The 13,243-nt window shown below is 39.5% G+C and overlaps 1 protein-coding gene across 3 annotated transcripts in view; it reads left to right on the top strand.

The window, feature by feature from the left end:
* Dync2i1 (dynein 2 intermediate chain 1) overlaps positions 1-13,243 on the top strand; it is a 50,281-nt gene that overhangs the window by 15,612 nt on the left and 21,426 nt on the right. For 2 of the 3 annotated variants that reach the window (XM_059279116.1, XM_059279115.1), the window contains exons 8-12: positions 830-932; positions 8,362-8,491; positions 9,161-9,281; positions 10,127-10,215; positions 11,977-12,106. In XM_059279116.1, the coding sequence (XP_059135099.1) occupies positions 830-932; positions 8,362-8,491; positions 9,161-9,281; positions 10,127-10,215; positions 11,977-12,106 (573 nt within the window). The remainder of the gene's footprint in view (positions 1-829; positions 933-8,361; positions 8,492-9,160; positions 9,282-10,126; positions 10,216-11,976; positions 12,107-13,243) is intronic. The other variant, XM_059279117.1, reaches the window with a different exon arrangement.

The raw sequence follows: 13,243 nt of genomic DNA, 5'->3' as shown, positions 1-13,243 counted from the left end.
CCTTGGTGTTTTTTTCTTTCCTTAAATTGAGGACATTCACCTTTTTATTTTAAGGAAGCTCTTTTGAAAATTTATTTGCTTGTGTGTATGTGTGTGTGAGAGAGCATGTGCTTGTGATGGTGTTTATGTTGGGGTCAGAGGACAGCTTTCTAGAGTTGGTTCCCTCCTTCCATCTTGTGGGTTCTGGGGATCAACTCAGGTGGTCAGGCTTGTTGGTAAGTGACTTCATTTGCTATGCTATATGGTTGCCCTTGAGGAAGGTCCTAGTGGTTCCTTTTTGGTAAATCCATATTGCTATTCTTGTCCTTTTAGGGCATCTTTCAGGGTTCCCTGAGTGTTAGCAGTGTGATGCCGAGGGAGCTGATCTGATAACTGTGACTGAGTTGGGGGCAGGGAGCACCTACAGCCTGCCTATACCGAACGGAAGGACCGTTCACATTCTAGACAGCGCATTGTGAGAGTTCGTCAAGCTACCCAGAACAACACGCAAGGGAATGCTTACAACTGCTGGTTTTGGAATTACTCAGTTAATAATGTTGAGACCACAACTGACTGTAGGTAAATGGAGTCTTAGAAAGTGAAACCACAATTGAGAGTTTACTGTATATCTTATTTTTTTTTCAGACTACATAGGATAGGAACAGAAAATTATATTTTATACATACATTCGTAAATATTTCTAAAAATCTTACTGGTGTGATTTATCAATTTCAAGTAAAAAATTATTGAGTGTGATTTTATATATGACTATAATTGTTTTACCTTTTTTTTTTTTTACTTGAAGGAACTGTTTCATTGTCACAAAACAGCCTTTTTTTTCCTTATGCAGATGCAAATGACTCCATCTCTAGAACCCCTGTTTGTGGAATTTTTGTGGATTTTGCAACAGCCTCGCATCGCCAGAAGAGCCGGAGTCAGGCTCTCAAGCAGAAGTAGGTATACTGAGGAGCTTGACACAGGTGTTTGTGTGCGTACCTGTCCTGCTGTGGACGGAATCCAGGTTCTTGTGCACTCTAGGTGAATGTTCTCCCATTGAGCTGACCTCAGCTGTAGCTTTGTGTTAGTGCCTTTTGATGTCCCTTTCCTCAGCATGGTCTTAAAGCTAGAGTTTCCCATGTTTCATTGTTGACTGTGTAGGTGAATTGTCTGGATATTGAACCCAGTATTTTGTTTATTAGGCAAGCACTCTACCTCTAAGCTGTATCCCTAGCCTAGTCAGTTCTTTAATTAGTATTACAATTCTCTTTGTGTTCATCTCTTATTCTGGTTACTGTGTACTGTTCTGTATACTAGGTGTTTGCTATCTAATGTCTGCAGTAAATTTATGGCTGACTGTTGTGGACTCAGCCCAGGAGTCAATGGTCTGTTTTGACTCCAACAGAATCATAACCATACATTTCAGATCTGGTGGACAGATTCTTGCTAAGGCAGATTGAGCTTGGCTCATGCTGCATTGTGGCTCTGTGGCACTGATCTTTTGAAATATAGGTAGAAGCCTCCATAACCTAATGATTTTTGTATTCTTGTATGCCTGTAAAACTATCAGCATGTAAATGATACCAAGGTCTGCCACCAGCTCAAGCATTAATTAGACCCTTTGAAGCATGCATGGCTTTATTTAGCCTCTGAGTGCCTGGATGGCTGAATGTGGGGAAATACTTCTCTAGGCAGTCCTGTGTGGGCAGAGAACCCTAGAATACTCATCTCAAAGCACAGTCTTTCAAATGAGTTAAATAAATTTATAACATTGGTCCTGCAGTGGCTTGGAGACCATAACTTTTAATTTTGGTCTCCCACAAAGTCTGTGATAGTTGTGATCAGGGATGTTGAACCATAGTGGCTACAAAGCAAGGTCTGGAGCCACAGAGAAATGTTACAAGCAGGGTGAGAGGGTTGGGGAAGAAGAAAGCTTTTTTTTCCTCCTTCCTTCTTTCCTCAGTCTTCCACCAGGTGGGCCTTGAATGACCAGTGAGTCAATAGAAAAAAGTTATGCTGCCAGTGCATGAGTAAGTGTGTTCTGTTAGGTTATAAACATGTATTCACTCACAGAGGTGAATACTTCCATGTGGAGTAGATGGAATATTAAAACAATGACAGTGTCCCAGTGTCCAGTGCAAGCATAGGATAAAATCTTGGCTGTAACAACCTGACAGGACCTTTGAGGAGGCAGTTTTCTATGATGTATGAAAGGCATCTACCCAGTGACAGATGCTATTGAGCAGTGTACAGTTGTCAGAGCAACATTCCTTTCCGAACTAGGAGTTTCACAGGATGTGGACAAGACTCTGACCTCTTTCTATGATGAACAGTTTGTATCAAAAAAACTCTTCAGCTAAAACCAACTGTGAAAGTTAGATCTAAAACAACAGCAGTATACACAAACTCTGAGATGCCTGCATGAACTAGTAACAGCTGGGACCACCAGGACCCAAAGGACTAAGCTCTACAAGACAAGTATAGAGTGCCAACCTTGTGTTGCTGCTGTATTCCCATTCCAGGGGCTGTATGTGTTTCTCAAGGTGGTCAATTCAGGTAGAAAGTAAGAGTAGGAACTTTGACATTCACTTAGGGCTGGGGAGATGGAAAATGTTTAGGACTTTGAAGTAGGAGAGCCCTTGCTAAACACCCCTGACTTTGGTTGAAGCTCCTAAGCCTCCGTGCTAGGAATAAAGGCAAGGCTGAAATAGATCTGACATCACAGAGCATGACACTGAGCCTCTGATCATCCCAGTAGGACCTGTTGAGTGTGAACTACTTGGATTCTCCTTGCCAGGAAGAAATTAAAAAGAAAATATCCAAAATTCCTACAGAATTTTCCACTCAATATCTGTTATCCAGTAAATTACTAGACACATCAGAAACTGGGATCATATAACTAAAACCAAGAGTGAAAAACAAAGAATAGTAATAGGTCCATGTATGATCTTGAGAGTAAATAATTTGATCTGGATTTTAAAAATAAGATTATAATAGCATGTGATTAATGTGTGTATAAGTAAATTAACAAGCAATATATTTGATCAGAACATTGAAATCAATGAGACAATCAAATTTTGGACTCTTCTCCAAAAATACAATAATTGAAATTAGTTCAATAGCAAATTATCAGAGGTGGCAGGTTAGTGGGTTGGAGAGAGGATAATGGGAAGTTTCCAACTTGAAGTGAAGATATGGAAGGGGGCTGATAAAGAGACTACACAGTCGTGACACAGAGTGAGACTCATCTGATGTGTATAATCAAATCCCAGGAAGGACAAAGAGAAGGACTGGGGCAGAAGCTGTATTTTAAGACATACTATGTGCAGATTTTCAAAAATCTATGAATGCAAACAAGTTAAGGCTTAAAAGGTCCAAGAAGCATAAACGTAGATAATAAAGAAGAGTAAACACAGCCACAGTAGAGAGAATCCAGTCAGACTACTGAGCACCAGATGCCAGGGGGTGGGGAAGCTGCAGCTTGAAAGCTGGAGCAGACAGCTTCAGTGGGAGGTTTGCAAAGGAAAATACAGGCCACGGTGACAGACATGCTCCAAGTAAACAAGCTGAAAGTGAGTAATGTCCTTAAAAATTAAAGTAAAAGCTACACATTTTCAGACCTACAAAAACCACAAGAACTCCTTGCTCACAGACCTATACTAAAAGAAATGGACATTATTTCAGGCAGAAGCAACTGATGCCAGATAAAAACATGGACTCCTAAAGAGAGGACTGAAAGAGGGAAGGGTAAGTTTATGAACAAATAGAAATCAACACTGACTAAATAAAAGACTGTAGTATCTTGTGAAACTAAACATATAGAATTAACTTCTTAACAGTTTAGCCCAAGAATTGGGGAAATAAAGAGGATAATAAGTTATTGTAAGGTCCTGGCAAACAGAGATAAAAAAAAACCACTTAATTTAAATTAAATTTTAGTAGGGCAAGGGTACTTGTTGAAATATTTAGGCTACCCATTCAAAGGTAATAAGAAGAAATTGTAACAAATGAATAAGCAGAATAATTAAAGCACATGATCAATCCAATGTTAGGCAAGAAAAGCAAAAACAAAAGAATAGAGAATATATGGAAAATAGAAAGATGGTAAAGTAACCTAAAACGTATCAATAATGATATTAAATGCTTGTAGACTTTAAAATTCAATTTTAAGGCATAGATTTTACAACTGGAAAAATAAGTATATTTTAGTGTATTAGTTAGGGTTTCTATTGCTGTCAAGAGACAGCATGACCACAGCAACTCTTACAAAGGAAAACATTTAATTGAAGTGGCTCGTTTATAGCTTGTTTACAGTTCGGAGGTTTAGTTGATTATTGTCATGGCAGGAAGCAAGGCAGCATGCAGGCAGACATGGTGCTGGAGAAGGAACTGAGAGTTCTTACATCTTGACTCACAAGCAACAGGAAGTGGTCTGAGACACAGGTGGGGGGCGTCGAGGGGGTGTATCTTGAGCGTAGGAGATCTTAAAACCCGCCCCCACAGTGACACACATCCTCTAATAAGACCATGCCTACTCCAACATGACCACACCTCCTAGTAGTACTACTCCCTTTGGGGACCATTTTCTTTCAAACCACCACATTTAGGAAAGAAACTTTGCATGCCAGACACAGAAAGGCTGAAAATAAATGGGTGGGCGAAGATGTGTCAAGCGAACACTAACGAAAACAATATGATGTCACCCATGTCAGGCAAACTTAAGAATGAGGAGGCTATGTTACTTCATAAAGGTAAGGGAGGCGTAGCAAAGCCTGACCCCCGCACCTGTTTACCCAACAGCAGTGCTACATAGCACACACACCAAAAACCCAGCAGAACCTGAAGGAGAAATAGTGTCCACAAATGTAGTAAATGGTTTTTAAAAATAATCTTTCTAGATTCATATATTTTAATTTTTATGTGTATGAGTGTATTGCTCATATATGTGTCTATGCATCACATACATGCCTGGTACCCATAGAAGCCACAGAAGTCAGGAGGAAGTATTGGAATTATGGACAATTGTTAACTACCAGTTAGTGCTGGGAATTGAATCTGGGTCCTCTGCAAGAACAGCATTTTCATAATTGCTGAGCCATCTTTCCAGCCCACACAGCCAGATTTTTTTTAACACATTTGTCTTTTTGGAGATAGAAATTTAGTGCAAACAAAAATATGGTGGAGTTTTATAACATTTAAACAGTCAATGGACCAAAGTGACATAGAGTATCACTGACCATAATGGAATTAAGCTCTAGATCAATAGAAAGTCAAGTAGAAAATTTCTAGAAGTTAGAAAATTAAACATTGTAGTTCTTGGTGAACATAAGTGAAAGAAGAAATTAGGAGAATTTTTGGTGCTGGTGGTTAGACTGAGGCCCCCTTCGTACTAGACACATGCACTGAGCCACACCCAGGCCCACAAACTGCTTTTAACAGTGTCAGTGAAACCTCTGTCTGGGATGTGCTGAACCTACACCAACAGACACAGTGAAGGGAGAGTGAAAAGGCTTGATATCAGTGGTTCAGGCAGCCATGCCAAGAGCCTGGGAAAAGGCAGCAATTAATTAGAAATGAAAAGGAATGAAATAAAATGTAAGAACAAACATCTGTAAAATGGAAAGCATTTAGCAAAGCCAAAATTATTCTTGGAAATTTTTCTTAAAAATGTATAAACTCCATGGTAGGTCTTGATTAAGTACAATAAAGAAAGAAAACAAAGACAGTAAAAATGGAAAAGAGAACATTACTGCAGATCTTACTCAAATTAAATAAGATTATATGAATAACTGCATATAAAGTGAAGTGAGTAAACCTTAGAAAGACACAACACATCACCATAGACCAAAATGCAGTAGAACATTTAGGCATCCATATGTTTGTTAAATGTGTTTCATACGTAAACTACTTTCCTATAAGCTAAAGTACAATGTTGGCCTATAGTCTTCTAAATATCTGAGGAAACAACTCCCATTTTCACAGATTCCAGAGAATAGAAAAATAGGCCACATTTCTAACTTCTGAATTTTTTTCCTGAGGCTTAGCCAGACTTTGACTTAAAATTTTATGACTGTGAAAGTGAAAAGATTGTGTGTGTGTGTGTGTGTGTGTGTGTGTGTGTGCGTGCGTGCGCGCGCACGCGTGCACGCACGTGCATGAGCACATACATAGAGTGTGGAGTGGGGACATGATTTATTACGGCCTTTGTCTCACTTGACTATGTATGACAAGAAGTCTCTTAAAAGGCTATCCAAAAGCTGAGCAATGATGGCACATTCCTTTAATCTCAGCACTCAAGAGGTAGAGGCAGGTGGATCTCTGTGAGTTCAAGGCCAGCCTGGTCTACAGAGCGAGTTACAGGACAGCCAAGACTACACAGAGTAACTCTGTCTCAAAAAAACAAACAAACAAATTACAGAGTGAGTTACAAGACAGCCAGGTCTACACAGAGTAACTCTGTCTCAAAAAACAGAACAAACAAACAAAAAATCAAACCAAACCAAAAAACTCAAAAGGTATCCAAATAATGAATAAGCAGAAAGTCTCATATCAAAGCAAGTGGGTGGTCCAGTTCTTAGACCAGACAAAATCTGAGAGCTGGTGGACTACTGATCTAAGTCCTGGAATCCAAATGCCCAAAGGCAGAAGAGGATTCTGACTCCTGAATGGAAAGCAAAATTTCATACTTCCTGTGCCTTTTGTCCCCCCAGAGCCACCAGCCTATTGGGTTACACAAGCTCACTGTGGACAGATGCTCTTCGATCATCCCAGCAACTCAGATGTCAATGCCTCAGACACCCTCACAGACACTTTGGGACAGCCAAGCTACCCCAATCAAATGCTGACTCATCTGGATGTCTGTTTCACCAAAGAGGCAGACTTATGCTTTTGAATAGCCACCTTAGTATCCCTAAATCTCGTCATCCACCACACAGTGACACCCAAAACGTGTAGTACCTCAGAATTAGGAACACAGGGTTGGATTAACATCAACTCATGTCATTATCACCTTTCTAGAACAGAAAACTATGTAGTTATCTCAACAAATACAGACAACAACAGCATCCAACATTACAAAGAGTAGCACATACTATGAAGACCCAGGAAATTAAAAAAAAGTGTTCTATTATAAATCCTAGTAAGGCTGTGTGTGAATTCATACCTTTCAGGATGCTGATTCTGAAAATTATATAGAAATACTAAGAGTCAAGAGTAGTGAAGACATTATTGAAGGAGAAAAGATTAGAGGCTTTGAACTCAGATGCCAAAGTTAATTACAAAACCCAGTGATTGTGCTGTATTCTTAGCATAAGAAATCAGTCTGATTAAGTACAGGGTGGGGGCATCAGCCATGGCACACTGTCACTGATTGTGTGTGGTTGCTGTGCAGTAGTAGAGCAAGGAAGATTTTCTGTGGCTGATGCTGGAATAGCTTGATAAGTGCTCAGTAAGCTGAGCCCCGTCTTGAGCCACCCACACAGGGAAGATGTGGACAGCCGGGGAACGTGGGATGTTCTTCTGTGGCTGGGGAAAATAGCTGAAGGAATTTTGGAGACAGAATTGAAGGTAGTAAGTAGAAAGTTACAGGATGGTGTCCAGAGAATAAGATGATGGGGACGTGAGAGATGCGGTGAGGACTCGGTGTGAGGAAGAAGGACAGGCGAGGCGAGAAGTGAGAACAAGTGTGTTGAACACGGGCAGTGTGGGAGTGCTGGTATTGGAAGAAATAAAAGCTCTTCGTGCTCAGCTTGCTTTAGCCTGGGGGAGGGGACAGTGGACAACTAAGGGTTGAGTCCAGGGCCTGTCACCATTAGGGTGTCTGGGAGAAAAAAAAGAAACCAGTATAAATGGTTGGGAAAGAAGACTGAGGCAGCAAGAGGGAACCAAGTGTCGGGTGTGGGGAGTCCAGTGTCTGGGCTTACTGTTGTCAGATGCTGTTTCCTGCGGGAATAGGCTGCTGTAGCCTCCAGGAGGATGTACTATCAGAAATGTCATCGTACTAGCCAACACGCTAAATACTGAAAAAAGTGAATTATCAGTCAGGAAACTTCTGGTTTACATATGTTGTAACTTTATCAACCTTCATGTACTGCAATGGACCAATTGCACATTTGGTTCATGATATATTCATGCCATTACTTTGTGACTGCTTTTATTTAGTTTTATTTTTCCCCTTTCTGCTAGGGCTCTAATGTAGGGTCTCCTATAAGTTAGGAAAATATTTGGCCATTGAGTTACACCCTCAGCTTCCATTTAACTATTTAAAATAATTATTGAGTATTTGAGACTCACTCTTATTACTTATATGTGACCCTAAGATATACCCTCCTGCATGTCCCTGAGTGTATTATTCAATTTAATTTTTGTTTCCAATCTGTTTTAAAGGACACGAAGTACAAAACTGCTCCGGCTTATTGATTTAGACTTTTCATTCACTTTTTCTCTCTTGGACCTACCACCAGTAAATGAGTATGATATGTATATTAGGAACTTCGGGAAAAAAAATACCAAGCAGGTTAGTAAAAGCTGTGTTATCTAATGGAAGTATAGTATGTGTGTGTGCCTTGTGTCTATTCTAGAGTATTAGAATTGGAAATGGTCTCTGAAGGTTGTAGTTGAGAGAAAGAGTGTCCTCTATAACTTGGTACTCATAAACTCAAAGAATGGAAAGTCTAAAGATAGCCTGGTGGGCATGATGAATGACTGGTACAGAGGACAGTGTCTCAGTTTCTTTTCTGGTCTCTCTAATAAAATACCCTGACAAAAGCAACTTAGGGGACAAAGAATTTATTTTAGCTCACAAGTCGAGGTTACTGCCCACCATAGCAGGGAGGTCTCAGCAGCAGGAACCTGAGAGAGTTAGTCCCATTACATCTGCACTCAGAAGAGTAGATGACAGATGCACGCATAGTTGTGCTCAGCTAGTTTCTCCCTTTTTTTGCCGTCTAGAACCCAAGCCCAGGGAACTGTGTCACCCACTTCTAGGCAGGATCTTCCCACATCAATTAGTGTTCAAGAAAGTCCCACATAGACCAACCTATCCCAGCCTCAAGAATGCTCACCTTTAAAAAATTTTTAAGTTAGCTTTTTTTTAAAAAAAATGTAGTTGCTTTTATCTTCAGTAATGGCAAATTGCTCTGAAATTGAAGCTAGATGTTAATTCTAACCCCCTTTTTTCTCCAAGGCATATGTTCAGTACAATGAAGATAATGTTGAGAGAGACGTTCAGACTGAAGAGATAGAAACCAGGGATGTGTGGACCCAGCACCCAGGAGAAGGCACTGTTGTGTCTGGAGGTAACCTTGGTACTCTTGAGTGTTGTCTACTCTCTTTACAGTAGGTTTCGTTTTGTTTTTACTTAATTCCTTTTTCTTGTGTGTTTCTTTTTGATGTGGTTGTTAGTACATGACTGTGGAAGTGCCTTTTCATTATTCCTTTGAAAAAACAAATTAGCTCATGTTAATGAATGAGATTAGAGCTGTTGAACCACCGGGAATCATTAAATTGACCTAGAACCATGGTCTGACCCCTGACCTGGATTTATAATGAGGTTGGGAAGATATTACAAATACTCACCATATGACTGTAGGACAAACTCTGTTCTGAGACTCGGATAGTTTGTTCTCATCAGTATAGAATTTTCACTTTTTAAGTGCAATTTGAAGATGTGTTCCATTAGTGCAGACCAGAGGTTTCTAGAACACACATGTGCAGCTATCCAGATGGATTATACATTACTGGTTGATTTTTTTTTTCTTAAGGAATTGTCTCTGTACAGCAAGGAATATATCCTCAGGTAACCTCACCATAAGAAAGCTCTAGGCATTGTATCTCTTATTTCAAGCACCCCAGACAATAAGTGTTGCAGATTTCTCATCTGTAGATGCTTGACCTGTAACCTAAAACTAGCACCGAACACACTAGCTCCTTTTACTGTATTTCTTAAGACAGTTGAATCGGATTCAGCCCATGAACTTACTATAGAACAATGTGAAATTGGAAACAACCTCAAATAGAGAATATAATGCAATGTTCTGACTTTTCCTAGGGATCTCAGTATTTGCAACACTGCTTTGAATGCTGTGATTTATAAAGCATAACTGTTTTGGAGTTGACTTTATTAACTTAATAAACCTACATTTTATTGTAGGTAGTGAAGAAAAAGACTTCTCCGATGTCATAGTTGTACCAAAGATTGACACTCCACGGCTGTCTAGTTTTCTCCGGGCAGCATGCCAGGTACATTCTGTGTTGCATGTCCTCTTCTGTGTCAGTGCTTAAGGGTTCATTATTTTCAGAAATAGTACTACTGAAATCTTGGAGCTTTGTGACTTAGAATCAGTTCTTCATTTTCAAGTATTATTTTCTTACAGATTATCAGTAATACTTTCATTAAGTTCTTGTATGCAAAATGACACTAGGTAAATATACATCACTGAAAATCCTGTGTTTTGTGGTTCTATACTTTAATAATTTCCTACAGTTGGAAATAATTATGATCTCTTAAGCCAAACATGTTAAGCTGGCAAAACAAGTGTAAATCTATACAGTATTTGTAAATAATGACCTCAGGATTTTAACCGCTGGCTGTGGAAAATTTCAAACTACACAATTGTGAGCTCCACGTACTGGAGCACATATTACCTCACCTGGCTCCTCCTTCCTTATCGTTCCCTTCTCCCATCATTCACCGGATTATTTTGAAACTAACCCTCTAACTTTTATTCCACATATATTTAAGTGTAGATCTCTAAAAGAGAAAGGTCTTTTGTTGATGTAAAAACACAGCTTTCACCTCAAAGGGAATAAGAAGCTTTATTTTAGAGCCTTAAGTGACCTTGGCCTGGGCACACAGATTTAGGATAACCTAAATACCATGTTTCAACACGGTAAACAGTTGCATGAAGTTTTTATAGTTACAGAACAGAAGAATATCCTAAATCAAAGCACTTTTCAGATACATTGTGAGAACCTCAGGTAGGAGGACCACAGCAATGGGAGGAAGTCTGTGCTGTAGGCCTCAGACACTGTCTGACGACATTCTTAGTCTCTGAGTTAGTAATCCTAAGGGTCATAAGGACAGGCACAAAGGTGGGCAATGAAAGGCTTTCAGAAGCTAGAGATAACGTGAGGTAATTTGACTGTGGACTTGTAATATTCCAACTCTCTACCCCTACAAAATTCTTTACCACAGGTGTGACCTACAAACATTGGTCATTTCAAATATATTAAGATATGAAGTTGATATCCTAATCTCTATGTTGTCTCTAACTTTTTATATAAACTTAGAATTTAAATATGGAGCAGAAAAAACAGCCTAATAGTGTTAAGCTTTGACAGGTTGATTTGGATCAAGCCTGTTCATCAGATTCTGTTATGATTACCTGCCAACTACTTTGCCTCAGTGTCTCAGTTACAGAGGGATTTGTGGCTTGGAAATAGGATTAGGCTGGACATATTTGTTACTATTATTAGGTTCTGTGTTGGTGTGAAGTTTTGGGACTAAGGAGAGAGTCCTCGGTACATTGCAGTGAGGAGGAGGATGGGTGGTGACAGTGTGGGGACCGGGTTCAGCCTGCATTTCACAGCCTCTTTTGTGCACACCCCATCTCTGTCCCTATGTGTATAGTTTTTTTTTTCGAGACATTCTTTCTCTGTGTAGTTTTGGAGCCTGTCCTGGATCTCGCTCTGTAGACCAGGCTGGCCTCGAACTCACAGAGATCCGCCTGACTCTGCCTCCCCAGAGCTGGGATTAAAGGCATCACCACCGCTACCCGCCCTTAAAAATTATTTTTTTATTTTATTGTGTATGTGTGTTTCGTCTTCCTGTCTATCTGTGCACCATATGTGTATACTGTGGTCGTGAAGAGGCCAAAAAAGTCCCTGGACTAGAGTAACAGGTGGTTGTGGGCTACCATGTAGGTGCTGGGAATTAAACTCAGGCTCCCTGCAAGAGAGCCATCTCTCCAGTCCCTGCTCACTTGTCTTTCACTTTCAAAGGTGGTTGCTGTTTTGCTTGAAGAGGACCGTTTGGCAGCTGGACCCAGCTGGAATCCCCGGGCACAAGACAAAGCTCTGAACATTAGCGACAACTCCTCCCAACTAAACACAAACCTGCCGTTCCTTCAGGGTAAGAGAGGCCTTTCCTCATGTCGATTTATAGGCAAACACAAATATTTATATTGAAGTAATGATCATTAATGTTACATATTTTTAAGTTGATGGAGTTTATTGTATATAAAATAGAGAAAGACTCAGTGGCTACAGAATTGCAAATGAATGGTGAGGATTCTTTTCTTAAATGTATATGTTAAATTTGTAATTTAAATTAGTGAAATTATTTAGTAAATGGAAAATGAGATTGTGTTTGTTTTAAGTCTTGTAATTCTTTTCAAGCAGTTACTCAGATAATGCACAGCTATGGAAATGGTAAACAGATAAAACATATGATTCATAGTATTTAAACTAGTTTAAACAAATTGCATTTGCAAGGGCAAATTTGAATTTTTATCTCATTTATCATCTATCTATCTATCTATCTATCTATCTATCTATCTATCTATCTATCTATTTTGATACACTGTCTCAGTTGTTAGGCAGGCTTTGAACTCTTGAGCCTCCTGCCTTGGTCTCCCTGGATTATAAACACACAAAAACAGGGCCAATGCAGCTTCCTAGTCTTGTGTCTCTCATGCCTGCTGTAGTAGAAAGATGTGTCTCCCAGCTGCTGCCTGCGGGCTTGAGCTTATAGTGCTATCACTGATGGGGTGAGCCCTGCCCGCAGGCCATGAGCTAAACTGCATGGCGGGTTTAAGTTTTGCTCAGGCAGACAGAAAAGATTACAGATACACAGTAAAGACAGATTCAGTCGGAAAAAACCTCTAACCGAGTTACAGTGTGTTTAAAAATGCACATAGGCTTGGGAGAGAAAAGACAAATGGTATAGACAGTCATAAAACAAAAATACTTTAAAAATAAAGTCTATAAAATAAAGTAATAAAAAATATAATAAGCCACATAAAGATGGGAAATACACAGTCTGGATTCTGTGTGTACTGTGTTGTCTTTAGACCTGACACCTGTTTTGTGATATATAATTTTACTGTGTTAAAGTTAAAGCCTTTCTTTTTATTTAGACAAAAAGGGAGAAATGTGGAAGATTCTTTTACAATGTGTGAATATATGTCACCGTGATTGGTTTAATAAAGAAGCTGACTCACACACAAAATAAATAAATGTAAAAAAAGAGAAAAGGCACCTTATTGGT

Source organism: Peromyscus eremicus, chromosome 14 (assembly GCF_949786415.1).
Source record: "Peromyscus eremicus chromosome 14, PerEre_H2_v1, whole genome shotgun sequence".
Taxonomy (NCBI): domain Eukaryota; kingdom Metazoa; phylum Chordata; class Mammalia; order Rodentia; family Cricetidae; genus Peromyscus; species Peromyscus eremicus.
This window is presented reverse-complemented; position numbering and strand designations above follow the sequence as displayed.